At 38.0% G+C, this 27712-nt stretch overlaps 2 protein-coding genes and 1 long non-coding RNA gene across 29 annotated transcripts in view; 1 reads left to right on the top strand and 2 right to left on the bottom strand.

Moving 5' to 3' along the window:
• The window catches only part of RNF17 (ring finger protein 17), a 118082-nt gene extending 94796 nt beyond the window's left edge, over positions 1 to 23286 (top strand). For all 7 annotated transcript variants that reach the window (XM_081549200.1, XM_081549199.1, XM_081549195.1 and 4 more), the window contains 10 exons: positions 8298 to 8417; positions 9904 to 9984; positions 12175 to 12300; positions 13398 to 13454; positions 15429 to 15545; positions 17005 to 17173; positions 18865 to 19000; positions 20876 to 21065; positions 22550 to 22649; positions 23109 to 23286. In XM_081549200.1, coding sequence (XP_081405326.1) covers positions 8298 to 8417; positions 9904 to 9984; positions 12175 to 12300; positions 13398 to 13454; positions 15429 to 15545; positions 17005 to 17173; positions 18865 to 19000; positions 20876 to 21065; positions 22550 to 22648 — 1095 coding nt within the window. In that variant the 3' untranslated portion in view covers position 22649; positions 23109 to 23286. The remainder of the gene's footprint in view (positions 1 to 8297; positions 8418 to 9903; positions 9985 to 12174; positions 12301 to 13397; positions 13455 to 15428; positions 15546 to 17004; positions 17174 to 18864; positions 19001 to 20875; positions 21066 to 22549; positions 22650 to 23108) is intronic.
• On the bottom strand, positions 112 to 3778 carry LOC145529230 (uncharacterized). Its single transcript, XR_014071054.1, has 2 exons — positions 1250 to 3778; positions 112 to 1189 (listed from the first exon to the last, which is right to left on the bottom strand). It is a non-coding gene; the product is annotated as an uncharacterized LOC145529230 (long non-coding RNA).
• Positions 23287 to 27136: 3850 nt separating the features above from the next.
• The window catches only part of CPAP (centrosome assembly and centriole elongation protein), a 41667-nt gene continuing 41091 nt past the window's right edge, over positions 27137 to 27712 (bottom strand). For all 21 annotated transcript variants that reach the window (XR_014071051.1, XM_081549175.1, XM_081549186.1 and 18 more), the window contains one exon: positions 27137 to 27483. Coding sequence is in view for 20 of the 21 variants with exons in the window: in XM_081549175.1 (XP_081405301.1) it covers positions 27288 to 27483 (196 nt within the window). In the remaining variant the exon portion in view is untranslated. The remainder of the gene's footprint in view (positions 27484 to 27712) is intronic.

Raw genomic sequence — 27712 nt, 5'->3', positions numbered from 1 at the left:
CACCACTTTTTTAAATTATGTTTCTCAGTCATCATCTGGAAAGAAAACATTCTAGAATAACGTCATTAAAAACAGATCTGATAAAGCATGGTCACTACTACCTATCATAAAGCAGCTACAAGATATTTTACATTCACAGAGGTATGATACGGTACTGTCCTACAGCTATGATACTAGAGGATATAATTAAAAAGGCATTATTTGAGACTTTGATTCTGCTTTTCCAGCAGAGGGCCCAAATGATGGTTATGACACAGCTCTGGTACAGAAATACAGCTTCTTAGATAGGATTTCCTTTCTTTAGTGGCATAGTTCTAGGTACTCACTGCTCTTCATGAACATCAGCTAAAAACCGATTAAAAAAATAAAACACAACCATTGGATTCATACGAAGATGACTGAGGAGAGGCAGGCAGGACTCAACTTAAGTAGTATTTGACCAACTCCATCATATCTGAATGGTTAAGAGCTTCATGGAAGAAAGGAGATGCCAAGTAGCACTTCAAAGCTTTGGGCCGCAACCAAAACACAGCATCATTTTAAACAGAAGCAATAGCCAAACACTGCCCACTTGGATATGTTCAAGGATGTTGATGTTAGTATTTCATCATCTGCTCACTCATCCAGGAAGAAGGGGAGATCAGTTACTATTTCAGTTTTTTTTTAATGCTAATTACCTTGGGCTTTCTTGAGCCCAGTTAAACAGTGATACATTAATTTCATTATGTTGGGATAACAGAAATAACTTATTGACATCCCTTATTCTTGAAACAATTTAGAAATTGAAGTGTGAAAATGAAAGTATTTAAAAAATGGGTTGTTGAGGACTTCTCATCTCTGGTTCCACATTTAAGGAGTTTTGAAGTTGCCACACCATCCTATCAACAACTAAAAAGCTGAACAAACTGAAAAACCTCTTGGAGCCATAAGAGATGGAGTACACTTTGAAATATGCCAGAGCATTCTGTTCTCCTTAATAAGGCCTGCACTCAGGAGAAAGTAGTTCATCAGGGCCTATTATCAGAGCCAAGTGGACATGGGGGAAAGGAAATTACCCAGTTCTAGTTAACTCTAGACGTCCACACAGGAAGACCCAACTCCAGCCCACTGTGTCCATCATCTCCTACTTAAGGAGGGGAGAACAAAAGACGGAGAAACACTTGTGAAGTTCATAGTTTGATGTCATATGCTCAATGAAAGACTTAAGACCTAATCGTAAGACTGTAGAACAGTTCCCCTTCTCCCACACCTTCCTGCAATGTTACTGAAGGCCTTTTACACAGAACATGTCCAGCTATCAGGAAAATATACTGAACAGCATGTTTTTGGCGTAAAAACAGATGTATAGGTCAGTGGAATAGAATAGACAGCCTAAAAATTAAACTACACATATGGACAATTAATGTATTAATTTATGATAAAGCCAAGAATATACATTGGGGATAGGACAGTCTTTTCAATAAATGGTATTGGGGACACTGAACAGCCACATGCAAAAGAATTAAATTAGACCATTATCTTAAACAATACACAAAAATTAACTCAAAATAGATTATAAAGACTTGAACATAAGACCTGAAGCCAATAAAACTCCTAGAAGAAGACATAGGCGATAAGTTCCTTAAGGTCTTGGTGATAATTTTTTGGATGTGACATCAAAAGCAAAGGCAACAAAAACAAAAATTAGCAAGGTGGGCATCAGACTAAAAAGCTTCTGCACAGCAAAGGAAACCATCAACAAAATGAAAAGGCAACCTACTGTATAGAAGAAAATATTTCTAAATCATATATCTGACAAAGGGTTGATATCCAAAATATATAAAGAACTCATAAAACTCAAGCCCAGAAATAAAGCCACTTAATGGTCAATCCATGACAAAGGAGGCAAAAATATACAATGGAGAAGACAGTCTCTTAATAAATGGTGCTGGGAAAACAGAACTGTAGAAGAATGCAATTAGAACATTCCCTAACACCATGTACAAAAATAAACTCAACGTGGTTTATAGACCTAAGAGTAAGACTAGATACTATGGAACTCCTAGGGGAAAACCTAGGCCAAACACTATGGTGTAAATTGCAGCAATATTTTTTTGGATCTGTCACCTAAAAGGCACTAAAAGCAAAAATAAACAAATGGAACCTAATGAAACTTAAAAACTTTTGCACAGTGAAGGAACCATTGACAAAAGAAAAAGACAATGTACTGAATAGGAGAAAATACTTGCAAATGATCTGACTGATAAGGAATTAATAGCTAGTGTATATAAGCAACTCATAGGACTTAACATCAAAAAAAACCCTGAAAATATTACAACATTGTAAATCTACTATATCCCAATAAAAATGAAAACAACCTGATTTTAAAATGGGCAAAAGAACTGAATAGACATTTTTCCAAAGAGGAAATGCAGAGGGCCAGTAGGCTCAAGGCAAAGATACTCAGCATCACTAATCATCAGGGAAATGCAAATCAAAACCACAATGAGATATCACTTCATACCTGTTAGATATGGCTGTTATCAAAAAGACCACCAGTAACAAGTGCTGATGAGGATATGCAGAATAGAGAACCCTCATATGCAGTTTATGGGACTGTAAATTGATAACAGCCACTGTGGAAAACAGTATGGAAGACCCTCTAAAAATTAAGAAAAGATCTACTATGTTGTTGTTTAGTCACTAAGTTGTGGCCAACTCTTTTGCGACCCCATGATCAGTAGCAGTAGCCCACCAGGTTCTTCTGTCCATGGGATTTTTCCAGGTAGGAATACTGGAGTGAGTTGCCATTTCCTTCTCCAGGGGATCTTCCCAACCCAAGGATTGAACCTGGGTTTCCTGCACTGCAGTAGATTCTTGACCACTGAGCCTCCTGAGAAGCCCCTGAAACTACTATATGATCCAGCTCTATCCAAAGAAAACAGGAATATTAACATGAAAAGATAGTATGCTCTCCTGTGTTTATTACAGCATTACTTATGATAGCCAGGATATGGAAGCAACCAAGTGTCCATTGATGGATGAATAGATGAAGAGATTGATGTGTATATATAGAATGGAATGTTAGTCAGTTATAAAAAAGGACATTTTGTGATTTGTGGCAAAATGGATGGACCTTAAAGGCATTATGCTAAGTGAAATAAGACAGAGAAAGACAAGTACTTAAGGATCTCACTTTTATGTGGAGTCTAAAAGATGACAAAAGTTGAGCTCATGAATATGGAAAATAGATTGGTGGTTGTCAGTGGCAGGATAGGCAAAATGAGTGAAGGGGGTTAAAAAGTACAAACTTCTAACTATAAAATAAGTAATTCATGGAGGTGTAATATATAGCATGGGGGCTGTAACTAATAATCATGTACATGTGAGAGCTGCTAAAAGAGTATATCTTAAAAGTTCTCATCACAAGAATAAAAATGTAACTGTGTGGTGATGGATGTTAACTAGACTTACTGTTATTATCGTTTTCAACATATGCAAATGTCAAATCATTACATTGTATACCTGAAATTAATGTTATAGGTCATGTCTAAATTTAAAATATTAAGCATACTAAAAGGCAGAATAATACAATTTGGAGAGACAAGGCGAGTATCGGAACCAGACATGACAGGGATGTTAGAATTATCAGAACAGGAACTTAAAAAAAACAGGCATGTTTAAGATGCTGAGGAGTAAGTAGACAACATGCAAGAACAGATAGGCAGAGTAAGTAGAGAGCTAGAAATACTACCTTTAAAAAGTAGAGAGAACAAAACCTGAAGAAAAAAACCAAATACCTAAGAACTGTGGGACAATTGCAAGCATGTAACATGCATATTAATGGAAATACCAGAAAGTGAAGAGAGAAAAAAATACTTGAAAACTTATGACTGAGAATTTCCCCAAATGCATGTCTAGACACCAAACCACAGATCCTGGAGCTCAGAGAACACCAAGCAGAATAAATGCACAACAAATGGTCTGTCACTACAAATGACAGAAAGTCAAAATTAGAGAAAAACCCTGAAGGAAACCAGAGGAAAAAATAACTTCACCTATAGAAGAACAAAAATAAGAATTACGTCCAGCTTCTCCTCAGAAACTATGACGTGACAGTGGATTGAAACATTTAAAAATTTAAAACATTTAAAATCTTGAGAGGGAGAAAAAAAATCAGCTTAGAATTATGTACCCTGCAAGATTACGACACTCAGTTGTGAATGTGTCTGGTGGTGAAAGTCCAGTGCTGTAAAGAACAATATTGCACAGGAACCTGGAATATTAGGTTCATGAGTCAAGGTTCCTGGTCAAGCAGGAAATGGCAAGAGTGAAGACCGGCATCTTAGGAATTTGTGAACTAAAATGGATGGGAATGAACAAATGTAATTCAGGTGACCATTATATCTACGACTGTGGGCAAGAATCCCTTGGAAGAAATGGGATAGCCTTATATTCAACAAAAGAATCTGAAATGCAGTACTTGGGTGCAGTCTCAAAAGTGACAGAATGATCTCGATTTTATTTCTAAGGCAAACCATTCAAAATCACAGTAATCCAAGTCTACGCCCCAACCACTGATGCCAAAGAAGCTAAAGTTGAACTTGTATGAAGAGCTACAAGACCTTCTAGAACTAACACCAAAAAAATATGTCCTTTCCATCATAGGGGATTGGAATGCAAAAGGAGGAAGTAGAGAGATACCTGAAGTAATAAGCAAGTTGGCTTTGGAGTACAATAAAGCAGGGTAAAGGCCAAGAGCTTTGTCAAACTCTTAGCGTGTTTTGTCAGAGCACGCTGGTCATAGCGAACACCCTTTTCCAACAATACAGGAGATGACTCTACACATGGACATCACCAGATGGTCAGTACTGAAATCAGATTGATTGTATTCTTTGCAGCCAAAGATGGAGAAGCTCTATACAGTCAGCAAAAACAGGACCTGGAGTTGACTGGCTCAGATCATGAACTCCTTATTGCAAAATTCAGGCTTAAATTCAAGAAAGGAGGGAAAACCACTAGGCCATTCAGGTATGACCTAAATCAAATCCCTTATGATTACACAGTGGTGGTGATGAATAGATTCAAGGGATTAGATCTGGTAGACAGAGTGCCTGAAGAACTATGAATGGAGGTTTCTAACATTGTACAGGAGGCAGTGACCAAAACCATCCCAAAGAGAAAAAAATGCAAGAAGCCAAAATGGTTGTCTGAGGAGGTCTTACAAATAGCTAACAGGAGTGAAAGGCAAAGGAGAAAAGGAAAGATATACCCAACTGAATGCAGAGTTCCAAAGATCAGCAAGGAGAGATAAGAAAGCCTTCTTAAATGAACAATGTGAAGAAATAGAGGAAAACAATAGCATGAGAAAGACTAGAAATTGCTTTAAGAAAATTAAAGATACCATGCAAGGATGGACACAATAAAGAACAGAAAGAGTAAGGACCTAACAGAAGCATAAGAGATTAAGAAGAGGTGGCAGGAATACACAGAAGAACTGTATAAAAATGGTCTTAATGACCTGGGTAACTGTGATGGTGTGGTCACTCACCCAGAGCCAGACATCCTAAAGTGTGAAGCCAAGGCCTTAGGAAGCATTACTATAAGCAAAACTAATGGAAATGATGGAATTCCAGCTGAGCTATTTCAAATCCTAAAAGATGCTGCTGCTAAAGTGCTGCACTCAATATGTCAGCAAATTTGGAAAACTCAGCAGTGGCCACAGGACTGGAAAAGGTCAGTGTTCATTCCATTCCCAAAGAAGGGCAATACCATAGAATGTTCAGACTACTGTACTAGTACGCTTATTTCACATGCTAGCAAAGTTATGCTGAAAATCCTTCAAGCTAGCCTTCAGCAGTATGTGAACTGAGAACTTTCAGATGTGCAAGCTGGGTTTAGAAAAGGCAGAGAAACCAGAGATCAAATTGCCAACATTGGTTGGATCATGGAGAAAGTAAGGGAATTCCAGAAAAACATCTACTTCTGCTTCACTGACTATGCTAAAGCCTTTGATTGTGTGAAAGTCCCTCAGTCGTGTCCAACTCTCTGTGACCCCATGGACTATACAGTCCATGGAATTCTCCAGGCCAGAATACTAGAGTGGGTAGCCATTCTCTTCTCCAGGGGATCTTCCCAACCCAGGGATGGAACCCAGGTCTCCCGCACTGCAGGCAGATTCTTTACAAGCTGGGCCACCAGGGAAGCCGATTTGACTGTGTGGATAGCAACAAACTGCAAAATTCTTAAACAGGTGAGAATACCAGAGCACCTTACCTGTCTCCTGAGAAACCTCTATGTGGCTCAAGAAGCAACAGTTAGAACCAGACATGGAACAACAGATTGGTTCAAAACTGGGAAAGGAGTGCAACAAGGCTGTATATTGTCACCTTTTTAACTTTACTTACATGTAGAATACATCATGCAAAATGCCAGACTGGATGAATCACAAGCTGGAATCAAGATTGCTGGAAGAAATATCTATAGCTTCAGATATGCAGATGATAACATTGCTAAAGAGCCTTTTGATTGAGAGTAAAAGAGTAGAGTGAAAAAGCTGGCTTAAAACTCAACATTCAAAAAACTAAGATCATGGCATCTGGTCCCATCACTTCATAGCAAATAGATGAGGAAAAAGTGGAAACAGTGACAAATTTCATTTTCTTGGGCTCCAAAATCACTGCAGATGGTGAGTGCAGTCATGAAATTGAAAGACGCTTGCTTCTTGGAAGAAAAGCTGTAACAAACCTGCTGCTGCTGCTGCTAAGTCGCTTCAGTCGTGTCCAACTCTGTGCGACCCCATAGACGGCAGCCCACCAGGCTCCGCCGTCCCTGGGATTCTCCAGGCAAGAACACTGGAGTGGGTTGCCATTTCCTTCTCCAATGCATGAAAGTGAAAAGTGAAAGTGAAAGTGAAGTCGCTCAGTCGTGTCCGAGTCTTAGCAACCCCATGAACTGCAGCCTACGAGGCTCCTCCGTCCATGGGATTTTCCAGGCAAGAGTACTGGAGTGGGGTGCCATTGCCTTCTCCAATAACAAACCTAGACAGCCTATTAAAAAGCAGCGGCATCACTTTGCTGATAAAGGTCTGTATAGTCAAAGCTGTGGTTTTTCCAGTAGTCATGTACAGATGTGAGAGTTGGATCATAAAGAATGCTGAGTGCTGAAGAATTGATGCTTTCAAACTGTGGTGCTGGAGAAGACTCTTGAGAATCCCTTGGAAAGCAAGGAGATCAAACCAGTCAATCTTAAAGGAAATCAGTCCTGAATATTCATTGGAAGAGACTGATGCTGAAGCTGAAGCTCCAGTACTTTGGCCACTGATGCAACAAGCTGATTCATTGGAAAAGACTGATGCTGGGAACAACTGAGGGCAAGAGGAGTAGGTGGCAACAGAGGATGAGATGGTTGGAGGGTGTCACTGACTCAATGGACATGAGTTTGAGCAAACTCGGGGAGATAGTTAAGGACAGGGAATCCTGGCGTGCTGAAGTTCATGGGGTCACAGACAGTTGGACTCGGCTTAGCAACTGAACAGCAACAAGGACTGAATAGGTGGAGCAGAGGATTTTTTAGGACAATGAAACACCCTGTTTTCACAGTGTCAGTCCCATAAGGTGTATACCACTAAATGAACCCAATGTAACCTCAGGGGCCTTGATTATGATGTATCCATATAGGTTCATGGTTATAACAAATTACCATTGTTGTTCAGGATATTGCAGTGTGAGAGGTGGGATGGGAGGTGAGGGGCTGTGTGGGAAATCTCTGTACCTTTTCTCTAAATTTTGCTGTGAACCCAAAATTCTTTTAAAAATGAAGTCTTTAGAAAGTTACTTTACAAAAAAGTTTGAGGATCCCTGGATGATTTAAAAACAAGTTTCTTTCTCATAGAACTTCTCAGAACCTTTGTTACGCATGTGATTCTCCAAGAAGGAAACAATACATGCAGTTTCTCAAACTGTGAAGCTGTCTGAGGAAAACTGAGAATTTGAGAAATATTCTTTCATTAAATGGAAATCAGGACTTCTAAAATACTTGGAAAAACAAAAGAAAAGATTTAAACATCCTTGAAAAAATTGGTTATTCTCAAGAAAAAATGTTCATGTGTAAGAAAACCTTTTGACAATGAGGTTTGATAAAACTCTGGGCTGAGGAAATAATGATGTTACGTTTTTGTCTGGAGATTTTTAAAATCCAGATGTATCTCTCTTTCTGGAATATTTTCTTTTTAATAAGGAAATAACAGAAGGAGTCCCTTCTGTCCCCTAATTTTTAGTAGTAAATTTTAATTACAAGTTTTATTTTTTCTATGTTAGGTACAATATTTAGATCATGGATTCAGTGAGAAGATTCCACAGTGTCATCTTTATCCTATTTTACTGTATCCTGATACACCCCAATTTTGTATTCCTTGTCAGCTCTATGACACCATACCTGTGAGTAAATAGTGATTTGTAGGGTGGTTAACTTTAAGTACTGCCTTTTTATTAATAATAATTTTTAAAAATTGGAATGTAAAATGAAATCCCTTTCAGTAAATAATAAAATGTTTAGAAATAAGCTACTAAGACAACTAAAGGGCCTTTATGAAGAAAACTACAAAGGGTATAAAAACATTGAATAAATTTAAGAGATACAATTTCTTCATAGATGAGAATTTTGTTTGGGATTATTAATTTTTAGTTATTGTTTCAAGAAATTGGAAGCTGGAGCAGAGAAAGGAATGGCATATTATCTCTTGCTGTATAACAAATTAAGCTTAAAATTTAGTGATCTGAATCAACAATAAGCTTTTTAAAAATTTCATACAGTTTCTATAGTTCAGGCATTGGGAGCAGCTTAGCTGAGTGGTTTTGGCTTAGAGTCTCTGGTGACACAGCAGCAAAGATGTGCACCAGAAATGCAGATCCAAAGAACTGACAGATAAGGATCTGCTTCCAGATGTTCACTCACAGGGCACTGGCACTAAGCTGGGGCTTCTCATGGGCTTTTGGCAGGAAGCCCCAGTTCTGGCTATGTGAACCTCAATATAAAACGTAACAGTTGCTTCCCTGCTGGCTCCGAAGTAAAGAATCTAAACATGATGCTTTTTTGGGGGGTGTAGGTTTATATTTTTAAATCATAAAATGCTTTAAGAGAATAATATTTGAAGAGGCTGATACAAATTATTAGTTTCTTTTTTTAATTAATTTATTTTAATTGGAGACTAATTACAATATTTTACTGGTTTTTGCCAAACGTTGACATGAATCAGCCACGGGTGCACGTGTTCCCCATCCAGAACCCCTCTCCCACTTCCCTCCCCATCCCATCCCCCAGAGTCATCCCAGTGTACCAGCCCTGAGCACCCTGTCTCATGCATCGAACCTGGACCAGCAATCTGCTTCACATATGATAATATACACATTTCAATACTACCCTTTCAAATCATCCCACCCCCGCCTTCTCCCACAGAGTCCAAAAGACTGTTCTTTATATCTGTGTCTCTTTTGCTATCTTGCATATAGGGTCATCATTACCATCTTTCTAAATTCCATATATATAGGTTAGTATACTGTATTGGTGTTTTTCTTTCTGACTTACTTCACTCTGTATAATAGGCTCCAGTTTCATCTACCTCATTAGAACTGACTCAAATGCATTCTTTTTAATGGCTGAGTAATATTCCATTGTGTGTGTATATATATATATATATATGTACCATAGCTTTCTTATCCATTTGTCTGCCGGTCGACATCTAGGTTGCTTCCAAATTATTAGTTTCTTAAGATTTTTTTTGTTATATACCCATGATTCTCTCTGCAAGCTGCCTGTATATTTTGTGCTCCTCTAGTGTTATCTGTTTATGGCTACTTTTATGTATCTTTATTTACTTTCTGCTCTTACCTTTTGAAAGAACCTGAGTTTATTAACTCCAAATAGGTTGGGAATGTCTGGCAACCAGATGCAGTAGAACTCCTTCAGGAGCTGCTTTCAAAGAGAGAGGTGGAAATTCACATTATGGTAATTTGTATTTAAAGTATATATCATTGATTTAGTTTATCTATCATAAAGTGTTACAGGTAACATAATTTGTGAGTTTTTTTTAATGAAGAACTATGTTCCTATGTGATTGTAAACTACTAATTAATATAAAAGAGGTTACCACTTTGGTTCCTAGGCTCGTTTTAAATAAAGCTAATTTTGAGAAAGTTCCTGAGAACTTCCCAGAAGCAAGAAAGTCAGTACTTTGGAAGACCCCTTATTAACAACTTATTTTGACATGGGAGGAAATAGAGCTGTTTATAAAAACACACATGGTAGTTTTCAGGATGGTGCTGTGTGTGTAGCACTATGTTAGGTGCAGGTAATTCTCGTCCTCAAAGGCCTTGTCTACTTAGTGAAACAGTGAGACACAAGACAAAAACCTGAAGACTTGACACCACAAAGAACTTGCTGGGAACTGGTGACTGGTAAAAACAGTTAAGTGTAATAGGAATGTAGGAATGAGAAAGTCAGTGAAGTTCTCCTGACCAAGGAAGTGCAGTGCTCAGGTAGGCACAGGAACAGAAATGGACATGTCTTGAGGAGATGTGTTTGCTAGAACAGTGGAAGTTTTGTGAGGAACAGTGGTGGGAATAGAGTGTACGAGAAGCAGACATCAGTCAGGAGGCCCGTTGGAGGTTCCTGAGCAGTGAGGTAAAGGGAAGATTAACCAGGATCTTGTTTGAGGATTCCAGTAGGAAGATAAAAAACCGTAAGGAAGTATTTCTCTATGAAAGGTGTGATGATAGGCTGACAAAGATCTTAAAAGAGCCACACACACAAATAAGATGGTGGAGAAACCTGTAGGGTTGTCCACAGCTTCTGTGGACTGTCACGGAGGTCCTTTGGAGATGGCACTGTTGAGTTTATGCAGGTGGCTTCCTTTGCTGCTTGGCTTAGCCTTGGAGAACAGCATGGAGTATACCAAAGGCCCTCGATTTCTCAGAAACCACACCGGTGCTGCCCGCATTCCTGCCACCATAGCTGACCTCCCCCAGAAGTGCCACTCTGCCTGATGACTGATGGCACTGACTGGGTGCTTCTTACCTGCTGGACACTGTCTTTGGCCTGCAGATGCAGCAGCAGTCAGAGTTAGAAACTCCAGCCTTCGTTGAGCTTCCATTTTAGTGATGGGAAACAAAACAAAAAAATACATACACACACACACACACGGAGGGGTGGGCAGGGGAGGGATGACATTTTAATACAGTGGTCAGGGAAGGGAAGTCGCTCAGTCGTGTCCGACTCTTTGCGACCCCGTGGACTCTAGCCTACCAGGCTCCTTCGTCCATGGGATTCTCCAGGCAAGAATACTGGAGTGGTTTGCCATTTCCTTCTCCAGGGGATCTTCCCGACCCAGGGATCGAACCCAGGTCTCCCGCATTGGAGGCAGACGCTTTAACCTCTGAGCCACCAGGGAAGACATCCCTAAAAAGATAATACTTGATTAAAACTTTTAAATGATGAGAAGAGAGGCGGTGCAGATAGCAGAACAGTGCAGAGAGCCTTAGACCAAAGATACTTGGGGCATTCAGGGAGTGGGAGCAGACTGGGAAGGAGCTGGAGTGGGAGAGCTGAGAGAGCTGCAATGGATGTGATCCGACCTCATGTTGTGCTGTTTTCATTCTGAATGGTGGAAACTGGACAGGAGAGAGAGGTATAAGCAGGAGATCTGCTGAGAGGCAGTACACTAACTCAGCAGAGACCTGAGTTTGGACCAAGTTGGTATCAAGCTGATATCTGTAAATGGACCCACGAGTTTTAAAACCATTGTATGACTCCTGGACTTGTTAATTTATTCTGATTCCTGCCATTTGGGGATTTTTAACTGAATTTCATTGCTTTACCCCTGAGCATACTTTTTCTTTCTCCTTCTACTTACTATAAATTATTAGTATTATCTAAAGATGATGTATAATATATTATTTTCTGATAACTAGAAAACTCTCTACCTTACAGGCATGTAAATGTATTTTATAACAACCAAAGTAGTAGAATTATTGCTTCATTATCTGCCAAAATACCAGGAAGGAAATTTTACAAAATGAGTCACTAGTCAAACAAGTAATACTGTGATTGTCAGAAGTCCAATTCCATTTTTGCTGAATATAAAGTTTTAATCTTCAGACTATTTTTATAGTAATGATCTCCTTTATTGAACTTAAATAGGAACTACCAGAAAATCCATGGAAGAAATTATCTATTCATCTCTATTTTGATGGAATGTCACTTTCTTATTTTTTGGCACACCATAAATATTGTACTTTTGAACAATCTGAGGAAATATTGAAGGAAGTAAGTAAAGTATGTTTCTATAAAAATCTATACTATAAAGGAAAATATGGTTAAAAATTGTCATATTTTGTCTCATGCCTCAAGTCTTCCATATAGTCCTACATGTCTGATTTGTTAAGAGAGCCTAGAGGATTTGTAATTCTTTATTGAGAAAGCTTTATAAATGTCCTTTCAGTTGCACGAAAATTCACTTAATGTTTCTGTATCTTCAAACCTAATAAGAAGCTCATGTTCTCCGGCATTGTTTGAATGCTGATGTGAATGATAAAATCACAATGAAATTCGCTGCCAGAAATTGGCTCCCAAGATAAAATGTTTTTTCCTCATATTTGATATTATAACATTTTCCTTGTTTTGCCTGCTTGTAGGAACTCAGAGCCAGATTTTAAGCTTAGCTTCAGTAAACAGCCCATTCCAGTTGCCTGGTGCCTCTGTGTTTAATATCTTTAAAAAAAAATTAGCCTGTTATAGATATGGTTTCATATTGCAGGCAGCCACAAGTATTTTATCAAAATAGGGTATACACCATAAATAACAGCATGAACATTTTATATAGCAAGATATTATTAGACTTACAATTCACTTATTAGGTTTTTGAATATTCATTTTATCTGTAGTACACAACCAGACAGTGGGTGTTCAGTGCAGTGAAGGAAATTACTTTTTTCTCTCAAATGGAAAACTATTACATAACTTTGTGCACATAATCCTCACAGCCAGCTATTTCTGTTGAGCAGAGAAGTGTATGGTGTATGCCCCTGTGTGTTTGTGTAAAAGTGTTTCATCTGTTAAACGGGTTTTGTAAAGATTATTTAGTCTTTCCAAGATGTCTGTACTCTTCACTGAGGACATTTAAAATGAAAGGTAAGTGCTCCCATTCTTATAAACTAATTACAGTTGTCTACATCCTTCTAGCATAATTTGAGGATTCTTCTTGTTGCAGTATTAAATTACTCAGAACACTAAATTTTCCATAGTTAAGCTAAAATGAATGCCAACAAGAACATGCAGACAGTTTTTGTGGGATGAAATATGAAAGTGTCTTAAAACAATATTATATAGGTTAAGTTTTCATTGATAATACTGTATTATTTCAGAATCCAACAGATTACAATAAAAAGTATGAGGAAGAGAGATGGGAAATAAGGTTTGAGGTAAGTTTCAATCTAAATAGTTTGAAAATTTGGATACTTCATCAGTACAAAGAATCTCATTCAAGATCAGGAAGTAAGCATTTTTTTCTATAACAGCTTTATTGAGATAATTTATATACCATACAATTTAACTTTTTAAAGTGTACAAGTCAGTGGTTTTTTAACTTATTCACAGAGTTGTATGATCATTACAGTTATCTAATTCCACAACGTTTCATCTCAAAGAGAAGCCCCACACCAGCAGCAATCACTTCCCACCTCCCTCCACCCCCTAGTTTCCTGGAAACTGTCTCTGTGGGTTTGCCTGTCCTGGACATTTCATAGAAAGTGAATTATATAGTACATAGTCCTTTGTTACTGGCTTCTTTTATTGATCATAATGTTTGCAAGGTTGAATCATGTTGTGTGTGTCCTTTTTATTGTTGAATAATATTCCATTATATGAATATGTCACATTTAGTTTATCCATTCATCAGTTGATGGACATTTGGATTGTTTTTACCTTTACAGATAGTAAATAAAGCTACTATGAACATTTGTGTACAAATTTTTAAGTGAATGTTGGTTTTTACTCCTCTTGAATATAGACCTAGAAGTGGAATTACTAAGTCATGAGAATTACACAGTCATATGACTATGTTTACCATTTTAAGAAATTGTGAAACTTACCCAAATGACTACAATAATTTACTCTGGTACTAGGATTGTACAAGGGTTCCATTTTCTCCATATCCTCACCAACACTTGTTATCTTGACTTGTTTCTTAGCCATCTTAGGATAGGTATGAAGATACAAGTCCCTTATCAGACATGATTTGCAAATATTTCTCTCATTCTGTGGGTTGTCTTTTCACTTTCTTGATGATATCCGTTGAAGCGCCAAAGTTTTAAATATTGGTGAAATCCAGTTTATCCATTTTTATCTTATTTTTTATATTGTCACCTGTGCTTTTTGCTGTGCAGAAAGTGTTTTGATAAGTAAAATTTTATGATTTATAAGTAGAATTTAATTCCTATAGGGACTTCTCTGGTGGTCCAGTGGCTAAGACTGCACTCCCAAATGCAGGGGCGCTGGGTCAATCCCTGGTCAGGAAACCTAGACCCCCACATGCTGCATTTAGACCTGGCCCAGCCAAATAAAAAAATTTACAAAAATAATTCCTATAATTATGAAAATAACATGCTTGTTGTGAAGTGTTTTGTAACAAATCAGTAAAATTTTAACAGTGGATAGTCACTTTTTGCTGAAATCAGCTAAGTGGTTCAAGTATGTTTTGTTTTGCCACCAGTTTGGAATTGTTACATAATAAGTGAGTCTACAAATTTGAATGTGATTATTTTACTATTTATACTGATTACCATATTCAGGATTTTTATAAGTTAATAAAAGTCACCTATATTTTTATATATATTTGCTTTTAACAACTGCTGACTGCCGTGATCCTCTTTGGAATCATACAACTTTTAATTATTCTTTATCCTTTATGGAGCTTAAGGGAGAGCACACTTTTCTGATGATTTTTAACTTAAATCTTCTTTTGGCATTTCATATATTATTTTAGTTTTTATTATAAATACATACTCTAAAAATGAATGCAATACTACAGAAATGTGAAAAGGAAAGAAGTTGCCCCCATTCTACACCTCAAACACCCCAGTCCCACTGAGCAGTGTCAGTTTGTTAACCATTCTTCTAAAATGTTATGTGTATGTGTAAATATTATAATAATATGTAAATAAACATTCCTGTGGGAGGGGGCGGTTAACATCTTTTTATTTAGGCAGGAGACAAAAGCATTTTAAAGATCTTTTGATTGCTTACCACATTTTGGTCCTGCTACAACAAAATTGTTTTGTGATAGTCTCAGCTAGCTTTTTGTTAAGAAAGTAAACTGGCATTGTAATGAACTTTAATAATGTAGTGGCTTTCTGTAATAGTCATTCTGAAATTTGAATTTATTTGTGCTGTTTTAGGATTTGCTTTTGCCTGAAACAGAAACTCCTATTTTACCACCATATTTGTCTTCATCTCTGCCTCCCCCTGAGGAACTCTATGCTGTTCAAGTTAAGCACGTTGTCTCACCCAGTGAAGTATGTAATTTCAGTAACACTGTTGGTTATGGTCTTAACTCTAGGATGGATTCTTCACATTTCTATCTTCCTGACTTTATTAACAACTGCTGATCTCTAGTTTACCTACCCTATAGTTTCTTCTTCAAACATCTGTTTATACTTAGTAAGGCAACTGTTTCTTAATCACTTTTGGGTTTTCCCAGTAATGTATAGCTCTTTAAATCAAACACAGATGCATAGAACAGTCTTATGGACTCTGAGGGAGAAGGTGAGGGTGGGACGTTCTGAGAGAATAGCATTAAAACATGTATATTATCATATGTGAAACAGAACACCATTCCAGGTTCGATGCATGAGACAAATGCCCAGGGCTGGGGCAATGGGATGACCCAGAGGGATGGGATGGGGAGGGAGGTGGGAGGGGGGTTCAGGATGGGGAACACATGTAAACCCATGGCTGATTCGTGTCAATGTATGGCAAAAACCACTACAATATTGTAAAGTAATTAGCCCCCAACTAAAATAAATAAATTTATTTAAAAAATAAATAAAAATAAATCAAATATTTAGATTTTTAAGTTTGAACTTACTGCCACGGAAGAAATCTCAGACATCTCATTCCCCTGTCCTCTTCCTACATTGAATTTAAGTACCCTTTTCCCTGCTCTGTTTTTTCATACTATTTACCACCTTCTAACGCACCGCCACTTTCTTACTATGTCTGTCTACATCTCCCTACTAGAATGTAATTCCATGAAAATAGGGATTTTTGTGTTTTGGGCACTGGTGTGTCCCTGGAATACCTAGAATACTGCCTGATACATAGTAGGCACTCAGTAAATATTGACTAAGTGAATAAGTACACTAAAGAAAATTCAATTATATATGCTTGACTAACAAGAGAAAAAGAAATGACAAATTAAGTGGCAGAGCAGTCCTTCAGCTGTTTTTACACAGTAAACTATTCCTTCACAAGCGAGAATTTGCGCCGTAATTTCATCAGAGAACATAGTAGTGTAACCTATTGTTGGTTTTTATAATGATTTTTAACTAGTTGTTATTGTTGCAGAACAAATTACCCCCAAATTTAGCAGCTTAAAACAATCCAGGGCCTCAAGGTTGCAGTCAAGGTGTTGGAAGAGGGGCGTGCTGCTGTAGGATCCAATTCCAGAGCTTGGTGCTGGGCTCCTGCCCTGTGGGCCTCTCCTGGGCCTGCTAACATGCATGTGCATGCCCCCGGCGGACCAAGCACCACCAAGGCAGAGGCCACATCTTTTACAGTCTGAGCTCAGTAGTCACATACCATCATGCTATGGCATTTTTCAGTCACAGGGAGCATGTCTGGTTTGATATGAGGACTTAACTCTATAAGGACCATGGGGCCATTGGGAGGCTTTCCTGCAGTACTTTTGCCCATATCATGAATACTGAAAGTTACAGAATTTGAATGTTTTTCCCTTCCCTTCCCCCAACTCAGGTATATATTTGCCTTGATTCTGTCGAAAGTTGTAGTTTGTTTAACCAGTACAGTGACACAGAAGACAGTGGAGTCGGCTGGGAATCGGAGTCAGAGAGCCTCGAGGAGGCACTGCGGAGGTTCAATAAGAATGTGGAGACATTCCCTCCTCTGACAGACTTCAGAACAGGTACCAGTCTTTCAGGAAAGTGGGATTCCTAATGAAATCATTGTTTTGTCTCAGTGCTAGTGAGAGTGAGTTGTTTCTAAGGTTAACTGGTATTTTTATTGCCCTCACTTTATACGCTTGGCCTCATGCCTTAGGGCACTTTGATTTTCCAAAGCTCAGGCCGCCTGTGAATACTTGACTGCATAAAGATGGCTTTTCTGAGCTTGAGATTTTGCTAGTAGCTCAAAATTGTGAGTTGATATTTAGACCTAAATGGCACTTAATTTCATTACAAGCCACCTAAATAGAGAATTTTGGTGTGAGGGCAAGGGAATTCATTGTGTCCTGTCCTGTCAGGATGGACAAAATTCTGCTTTTTCCCTTTCTAATATATATTACCATCCTTTATTAAATACATGGGATTCTCCTACGATGAAAATGCATTTTGTTACCTGTGTTGACAATTCCTGAAATACTGAGTAGTGTCTGTACATTTTATCCATGTCATGTATAGCGGTGCGTTCATCCTTGTAGTATGTACTTATCAGAGGATACTTTAGCAAAGGAAAGCTAGAGCCTAATGTCTTATCTGCTACTTAGTAAGATTTTACTCACTTGTGACCCATGTTTGGCTGATAAACAACACTTGCCCTTTTCCCTGCCTAGAAAGTTCTGGAATGTATAGCAGGACCTCTGCTCTTTCCCCTACTACAGGTCTTCTTCCCTGGTGCTCTTCCTCTCCCACCCCCCAACCCCCCTGCCCTGCCCTTCTCCACCACCTCCTCTCCCTTGCCTCCTATCGTAGGAAGGGGCACTATGAGCAGGAACACTTTGTACTGCAGTGTCCCCAGCTTTTGAGGAAGGCAACTTGCACAAGTAGGTGCTCATAAATATCTGTTGAATGAGTGAAAGAATAAACTCATTATCATTTTTTATTTTTGTAAACTAATTTATAGTCTAGAAGAAATGATTTCTTCCTCGTGTTCTTCTCTCAAGGGAAGTTACACAATCTGTGCATGATATGGTAATTCATGGAGCTATCTATACATATATTGTTTGTGCATTTTTCTATCGTTATTCTTGAATTAAAGTTAAGTATGCATACGTAAAAGTTGATTCATAGGCAAGTGCCTATTAAATACATATGGAATCTATATTAAAGGAGTTGAATAAGGAAGCTGTTTCAGTAACACGTTGAGGATATGTGGTCAGAGTGAGTTGGGAGTATACAGTTCAGAACCTTGTAAATTGCAGTCTAAGAACTTGGTACTGCAAACAGTTAAGATGCCATTGAAAAATGTTAAACTAGAGAGCAATGGAATTGCATTGGAGGAGGGGAAAATTAAAAGTAGGAATAATAGAAACCATTTTACTATCCTTTGCAGAAGACAGCTGCCGAAAAGAAAAAAATCGGGGGCATATAAGAAGTGGGAGGAGTGGCAGGATGGTCTAAGCCATGGGAGGTAAAACTAGGAACTCTGAGAATGGGATAAATGTCTTTCTCCAAACATTTTCCTAATTTAGGAATTAGGAAAAACAGGATATATAAACAGAAAAAAGAGCACAAGCCAACATATGGCTGTTGAGTGTTTAATTCTGAATAACGGGTATATGGGGATTATATCTTCTTTGTACTTTACTGTATTTCAAAACATATATATTTTTAAGAAAATAAAAGGCAATGTAATTTTCCCCCTTTTCTGTCTTTTCAGAAATGCCTTGCCTTGCAGAATATGATGATGGCTTATGGTATAGAGCAAAGATTGTTTCCATTAAAGAATTTAATCCTCTAGCTCTCCTGGTGCAATTTGTTGATTATGGATCAACTGAAAAGCTGACAGTAAACAGGTTAAAAAACAAAAAAGTAAACAGTTGAATTAGGATTCTTAGTTCTATTTTAATAATTAAAAAGATTTTACTTCAAAAAGCTGTTTTAGAGCTACTATTGGGAGTTTGTTTTTACTCTAAAAGTTATTCTTTATTGTGGTAAAGTGTACATAACATAAAATTTACCATGTTAAATTTTTTTAAGTTTTTAAAGAAAAATTACCATCATCCATTTTTAAGTATACAATTAATTGACATTAAATACTTTCACAGTGTTTTGCAACCACTGCTATTGTCCATTTTCACAACTTTTTCATAATCCCAAACAAAAACTCTGGACCCCTTAGTAACATTCTGTTCCCTTTCCCTCAGCTCCCAGTGAGTCCTCTTCTACTCTATATATGAATTACTTATTTTAAGTTCTTAATACAAGCATAATCATACAATATTTGCCTTTTTATGTCTGGCTTATTTTACTTAGAATAACATTTTCAGGGTTCATCTAGTTGTAGCATGTCAGAATTTCATTACTTTTACAATTAAGTAATATTCCATTGTACATATACACCACATTTTGTTTATTCATCTGTTGATGGACACTTGGTCTGTGATGGACACTTGGTCTGTGGTGAACACTGACATAAAAAGATCCATTTAAATTCCAGCTTTCAACTGTTTTAGGGTATGTACCTCGAAATGGAATTGCAGGGTCACATGGTAATTTCATGTTTAACTTTTTGAGGAAATGCCAAAGTTTTCCATATCAGCTATACTATTTAACATTTTTTCCAGCAACACACAGGAGTTCCATTTTCTCTACATCCTTGCCAACACTGTTATTTTTCCAAGTTTTGTTGTTATTTGTAATTATTTTTAATAATGATATAATACACATATAAAATGTATCATCTTAACCATTTTTAAATGTATAGTTAAGTAGTGTTAACTCAGTTTACATGGTTAGTGCAAGCAATCTCTAGAACTCTCTTCGTTTTCAAAACTGAAACTAACTTTGTACCCATTAAATGATTCCTCATTGTCCCTTCATCCAGCCCATCAGCCACCATTCTGCTTTCCACCTCTATGAATTTGATTATTGTAGGTATATCTCACATCTTTTTATAACTGGCTTATTTCACTTAGCATAATGTCAAGGATCAACCATGTTATAGCATGTGTTAGAATTTTCTTCCTTTTTAAGGCTGAATAATACTCCATCATATGTATTTAACACATTTTATTTATCCACACACCCATCAGTGGATACTTGACTGTTGTGAATAATGTTATGAAAATGGACATACAAATAGCTCTTTACAGCCCTGCTTTCAGTATACTGAGAAGTGGAGTCACTGGATAATATGCTTATTCTTAGTATTTGGAGGAACCACCAAACTTCCCCAGCAGCATTTTACATTCCCACCAAATGTCCAAGGGTTCCAGTTTCTCTCTATATCCTCACCAACACTTGTTATCTCCTGGGTGGTATTTTGTTTTTTTTCAATAGTAGCCATGCTAATGGGTATGAGGTGATATTATATCATATAGCTTTCATTGGCATTTCCTGATGATTAGTGATGTTGAGCATTTTGCTTGTTGGCCATTTACAGCTCTTTGGAGAACTGTCGTTTTTAACGTGAACATATTTTCTCTCATTCTGCAGGGTGCCTTTTCACTCTATTGATTGTGCCTTTTGCATAGTTTTAAGTTTTGATACAATTGAATTTTCTTCTTCTGTTTCCTGTGCTCTTGGTCTCATATCAAAGAAATCACTGCCAAATGCAACAACATAAAGTTTTCCCCTAATTGTGCCATTCTTAACATTTTTTAAAAAATGAGTTTTTTTATTATTCTTAAAAAAAAAAAAATTTAATTTTAGAATTTCTTTTGTGACAGACTGCGTCAAATCCCTCTTCATCTTATGCAGTATCCAGCCCGAGCCATAAAGGTTCTCTTGGCAGGGTTTAAACCACCCTTGAGAGACGTAGGAAAGACAAGAATACCATATTGTCCGAAGTGGAGCATGGAAGCATTGTGGGCCATGATAGACTGTCTACAAGGAAAACAACTTTATGCTTCTTCCATGGTAAGTATCTGTCTTAACAAGATTCTTTCAAAGCTATTTCAAGGATCCCTAGTAATTTTCTAAAGTGCTTTACATGTAAAATGCTTTAAAGTTTATAATGCTGTAAATACTATAGGATTAATTTTAAGGCTTGTTCAAATGATGTCTTAGTTTATACTTAACAAACTTTTGATTAGCCCTGCAATGATATAAAATATCAGGGATGTAATGACTAAGATAAAAAATGATCCAGATGAATATTCTATAATTAAAGAACTGATAAGTCAATGAGGGGAACGTGTAAACCACTAATAGAAGTAGAATGAATTAAGTGTTATCAAACAAGTACAGGTATTTGGGGGTGAGACGTAGGGAGAAGCAGGAATGATTTCTATCTGGAGAGACTGGGATATGGTATTTGAGCCCCTGCCTAGTAGAAAACCAAGTGCTTATTGAGTAAGTACGACAGGGGAGAAGTGACATTTAAACTGCGTCCTAAAACTTGGAAGAATTAGAACGGAATTGTGGTCAGAATCAGAGAAAGTGGTTTTCATGGTACTCATAATTATACTAAGTTTGAATTGTTTAATGTAATAGAACTGTATGAAAAGGTTCAAATAAGAAAATCCAGGTCATGCTCAGTATTAATATGCTTTCTACTTTAGAGGCTTAGACACAAAAGGGAGACCCACAGACTCTGGCCTGTACCCATGTTTAATAACACAGCTATTTTAAAACTGGAAAATTATACACCAAAACTCTGCTGTTTATAAGTGTCATAAAATCTAGTATTTATATATTTTATGTAAGTATTATAAAATCTTAATGTTTTATATATTTAAATATTATAAAATCTTCTGGAATGACAACACAAGTGGTGCAGCAACTGTCCCTTTAGATGGAAACATGTTCTTCAGTTCAGCTTCATCCTCACCACTGTTGTTTCAGCCCAACTTGCCCTGATTTGAGGACCTGAGATTTGGGGATTTCTGATATATTGGCTGTGGCAAAAATGAGCTCTTAATGAAGCAGTGCTGTTACTAGAAAGTGCTTTTTGAAAACCTCAGTAGGTATCACACTCCTGTGTGTGCAGTAGTGTAAAGAGCTTATGCAAGGTTTCTCTCAAGAAGCCAGTGAAAATACTAGCAGACCAAGTAAGTGTTCTTACAAATACTTGTGTATTCACCTCATGAACAACAGTCGAAATGTGGTGTATGCATAAAGGTATGCTTTATGTGTACAGTGCAAATGAATTTTAATAAGGAAGGTACTATGAGAGCCCACTGGCTCAATCCATGAAAACTTTGGGGATGAGTTACATTTCAAATAAAGTAGAAGACGGAAAGAATGGAATTTAGCAAGAAACCATAACAAATACCTTTGAAAGTACATAATACAAATTTATAAACAAACTTAGAGAATGCCTTGTCTCTCTTGCCAGCTGTAGGAGGAACAGGAAGCAAAGACATGATGGTATTTTCTTGACAAAGATCTTTTCATTTTAGGCTCAGGTACCAGAACAAGTGGTGACTTTATATGAAGATAAAGAGTATCCAATTCATATGTCATTAGTAGAAATGGGGCTTGCAGACCGAGATGAATGATGTAAGTACCATGACTTCTCGTTCATCCTTACGGTCAGCTTCAGGCACGGGACTAACACAGCAGAGGTTCACACTGTTTCTCAAAGGAATGACGACCAAGCTCAAGAAGAATCTCTCTTCTAGATTTCTCCTTAACAGGCCCTTCTAAACTACTGAGTGCCAATATCAGAAAGGTTCCATAGTTGTGAAAATGATGGGACCAAACAGCTGTCCTGTTTGTTCATGGTACCACATAGTTATGGGGTGTAAGGAGGAGAGCAGCACTGAAAATAATTCAAGCTCATAACTGTTAACCTCCACATATGGTACTACTGGACAACCAGTGTCCTAATAACAAAGATTATTAGGGTTAATTGGTAAACAGCTCACACACTATCCATTCACATAAGTGTAACACACGATTTAGTAACTAGATTTGAACATTAAGCAGAGGTTTAAAATAACACATTCTGTTTTTTAGGTATACAGTACAGAGCATCTGTAGCAGCCCAGAAGAAAGTTTTCTGTTACATGTAGACCACTTCAGGCTTATTTCCTTCACTTGTTCTGCAATAGTGCTGGCCTTTTTTTTTTTTCCCTTACATGTTGAACTGTTAAGAACTGTTTGAAAAAAGTTAATAAATATTTGCTTTCAAGTATTTACTTATTTTAATTTTTAAATATTTTAGCCACGTTAGGAAAAATATTTCCTATTCAGTTTAAGAAATAAGACACTGTCAGCACAGGTGTAGGCGCCTGTTCTACCCTTCCCCAGTCATTCTCTTACCTACAAAGGAGGTGAATACTGTGAATTTGGTGTTTATTGTGCTTATATACCTTGGAGAAGGGCATGGCAACCCACTCCAGTATTCTTGCCTGGAGAATCCCATGGACAGAGGAGCCTGGTGGGCTACAGTCCATGGGGTTGTAAAGAGCAGGACATGACTGAAACGACTTAGCACGTGCTTATATAGGTCTTTATAATTTTACTGTATATGTAAGCATCCATAAACAATATACAGTTCTGTATATTTTTAAGTGTGTGCAGTATCACACAGTTGCCTTTCCCCCTACTTTATTTACAGTCTTTTATCCATACTGATATGCATAGCTCTGTTTTATTCACTTGCATTGTTACAGCCCTCTGTGCACATAATTTATTCTGTTAGAGCTTTAGGTTGTTACCAGTTTTTTCTCAATTAGAGTTATTCTACAGTAGGACCCTCTCTGTACCTATGAGTGGTTTTCGAGTGAATATACTTACTAATGGAATTTACTAAGTCCTGAGGTAATTGTTTTTCAAACTAACTCTACCATTAGTAGTCTTGAGTTCCTTGCTGACATGCAGTGTGACCAGACCATTATTTGCCAGTTTATGATACTACTATAAAGAGATACTTCATTTTTGTAATATGCATTCACTGGTTTAGTTGCTTGTTTATTGCTCATTCATATCTTTTATAATTTTAACTAGTAAGGCTTCTTAATGTATCTGGGTTATTAATCTTTTGTCAGATATGTGTATCTTTTCCTACTCTGTGACTTTTCTTTTTGGGGTATCTTTGGACAAACTTTTCACTCATTAACCTTTAAAGTTTGTGCTGTGTCTCATTTAAAAGTCTTTCTCAAGGGTGGACCTTGTGATCTAGGGATTAGGATTTGGCACATTCACTACTGTGGCCTGAGTTCATTCCTGGGTTGGGGAACTGAGATCCCAGAAGCTGTACAGAGTGGGCCCCCCAACCAAAAACGGCTTTCTATCCTGAGGTTACATAAATATAATTCCTTATTATCTGTTAACACTGCCTGGTTGTTTCTCAGGCCCCGCCTTTCTCACGTCTCCTGTTTTGACTAGATATCACCCTCATTACAGCTGCTTTCTCCTTCCGTGAGATCTGCACTCACAGAATGAACTCTTACCTGTTTGATTGACTTACTTGTATATTCCCTCATTGTTTTAACTACCCATTCTATGACTTTGGTGGTAGATACAATGCTTTAATTTCAGCACTGAGTATAGTAATAGTGAGTAGAGAAATGATTCCTCCTTCAGTAATGTTTCTGAGCATGACCTTGATAGGGCTGACAGGCAATGGGAAAATCTGTGTGATAAAAACTATCAGTTCAGTTCAGTTCAGTTCAGTTGCTCAGTTGTATCCGACTCTTTGCGACCCCATGAATCGCAGCACACCAGGACTCCCTATCCATCACCAACTCCCAGAGTCCACCCAAACCCATGTCCATTGAGTTGGTGATGCAATCCATCCATCTCATTCTCTGTCGTCCCCTTCTCCTCCTGCCCTCAATCTTTCCCAGCATCAGGGTCTTTTCCAGTGAGTCAGCTCTTCGCATCAGGTGGCCAAAGTATTGGGAGTTTCAGCTTCAACATCAGTCCTTCCAATGAACACCCAGGACTGATCTCCTTTAGGATGGACTGGTTGGATCTCCTTGCAGTCCAAGGGACTCGCAAGAGTCTTCTCCAACACCACAGTTCAAAAGCATCAGTTCTTCTGCACTCAGCTTTCTTTATAGTCCAACTCTCACATCCATACATGACTACTGGAAAAGCCGTACCTTTGACTAAATGAACCTTTGTTGGCAAAGTAATGTCTCTGTTTTTAATATGCTGTCTGCTGCTGCTGCTAAGTCGCTTCAGTCGTGTCCGACTCTGTGCGACCCCATGGACGGCAGCCCACCAGGCTCCCCCGTCCCTGGGATTCTCCAGGCAAGAACACTGGAGTGGGTTGCCATTTCCTTCTCCAATGCATGAAAGTGAAAAGTGAAAGTGAAATCGCTCAGTCGTGTCCGACTCTTAGTGACCCCATGGACTGCAGCCTACGAGGCTCCTCTGTCCATGGGATTTTCCAGGCAAGAGTACTGGAGTGGGGTGCCATTACCTTCTCCGAATATGCTGTCTAGGTTGGTCATAACTTTCCTTCCAAGCAGTAAGCGTCTTTTAATTTCATGGCTGCAATCACCATCTGCACTGATTTTGGAGCCCAGAAAAATAAACTCAGCCAGTGTTTCTGCTGCTTCTCCATCTATTTCCCATGAATTGATGGGACCGGATGCCATGATCTTAGTTTTCTGAATGTTGAGCTTTAAGCCAACTTTTTCACTCTCCTCTTTCACTTTCATCAAGAGGCTCTTTAGTTCTTCTTCACTTTCTGCCATAAGGGTGGTGTCATCTGCATATCTGAGGTTATTAATATTTCTCCCAGCAATCTTGATTCCAGCTTGTGCTTCCTCCAGCCCAGCATTTCCCACGATGTACTCTGCATATAAGTTAAATAAGCAGGGTGACAATATACAGCCTTGACGTACTCCTTTTCCTATTTGAAACCAGTCCGTTGTTCCGTGTCCAGTTCTAACTGTTGCTTCCTGACCGTCATACAGGTTTCTCAAGAGGCAGGTCAGGTGGTCTGGTATTCCCATCTCTTTCAGAATTTTCCAGTTTATTGTGATCCACACAGTCAAAGGCTTTGGCATAGTCAATAAAGCAAAATGTTTTTCTGGAACTCTCTTGCTTTTTCGATGATCCAGCAGATGTTGGCAATTTGATCTCTGGTTCCTCTGCCTTTTCTAAAACTAGCTTGAACATCTGGAAGTTCACGGTTCACGTATTGCTGAAGCCTGGCTTGGAGAATTTTGAGCATTACTTTACTAGCATGTGAGATGAGTGCAATTATGCGGTAGTTTGAGCATTCTTTGGCATTGCCTTTCTTTGTGATTGGGATGAAAACTGACCTTTTCCAGTCCTGTGGCCACTGCTGAGTTTTCCAGATTTGCTGGCATATTGAGTGCAGCACTTTCACAGCATCATCTTTGAGGATTTGAAATAGCTCAACTGGAATTCCATCACCTCCATAGCTTTGTTTGTAGTGATGCTTCCTAAGGCCCACTTGACTTCACATTTCGGGATGTCTGGCTCTAAGTGAGTGATCACACCATCATGATTATCTGGGTCCTGAAGATCTTTTTTGTATAGTTCTTCTGTGTATTCTTGCCACCTCTTCTTACTATCTTCTGCTTCTGTTAGGTCCCTACCATTTCTGTCCTTTATTGAGCCCATCTTTGCATGAAATTTTCCCTTAGTATCTCTAATGTTCTTGAAGAGATCTCTAGTCTTTCCCATTCTATTGTTTTCCTCTATTTATTTGCATTGATCACTGAGGAAGGCTTTCTCATCTCTCCTTGCTATTCTTTGGAACTCTGCATTCAAATGGGTATATCTTTCCTTTTCTCCTTTGCTTTTCGCTTCCCTTCTTTTTCACAGCTATTTGTAAGGCCTCCTTAGACAGCCGTTTTGCTTTTTTGCATTTCTTTTTCTTGGGGATAGTCTTGATTCCTTGTATTTCTTGTACTTCCTGATTTTCATAGCCATCACCAACCGCAGAAAGCATCCCCTTATTAAAGTCTATGCTGGTTATGACCATAGAAAACAAGGGAGGTGAATTAAAAATGAAAGCTGCCCCTGTTCATTTCAAACATAAAAAGCAAGAAGACTTATACTCCAAAGTCTTTTCTATTTATTTATATATTCACACAGACGCACACACACAGAATATATAAATTAAACCACAGAATCCACAAGAAATGTTACATTTCTTTTTAACAAGAAAATCAAGTTAGTGTCATTTCATGATGAGTCACACAAGTTTCATGACAGTTTTGTGTCCATGAGAACATTACCATCCTTGTCTTTCATTCTTACTCGACCAGATGTGTACTTGGTCTCCTGATGCCCGTTTGTGTACACGGTTTTCACAGTGCCGTCTGGATACTCCCGTCTCTTGAACTGGGCTGTATGCAGTTCTCTTTGGCCATTATTAAACTCTATGATTTTGTTGCCATCTCTGTAAATTTTAAATAGAATTTAATTCCTTTATAAAAACATGAAGATTATAGCAGGAGAAATCTGGCAGTTACTCCTTCTCCAAGAGCATCCCTGGTCCTTATTTTAAGGATAATGTCCCATTATAAAACAAAGCTAGGGCGCTAAAGTTGAGAAGTTGTGAACTTCTCAACACAGAATGTTTTTTTTCTATTTTGGTTATTTCTCAAATTTCGTATGAACACATACAT

This window comes from Giraffa tippelskirchi, chromosome 12 (assembly GCF_054371585.1).
Source record: "Giraffa tippelskirchi isolate mGirTip1 chromosome 12, T2T-mGirTip1v1.2.pri, whole genome shotgun sequence".
Classification (NCBI taxonomy): domain Eukaryota; kingdom Metazoa; phylum Chordata; class Mammalia; order Artiodactyla; family Giraffidae; genus Giraffa; species Giraffa tippelskirchi.
This window is presented reverse-complemented; position numbering and strand designations above follow the sequence as displayed.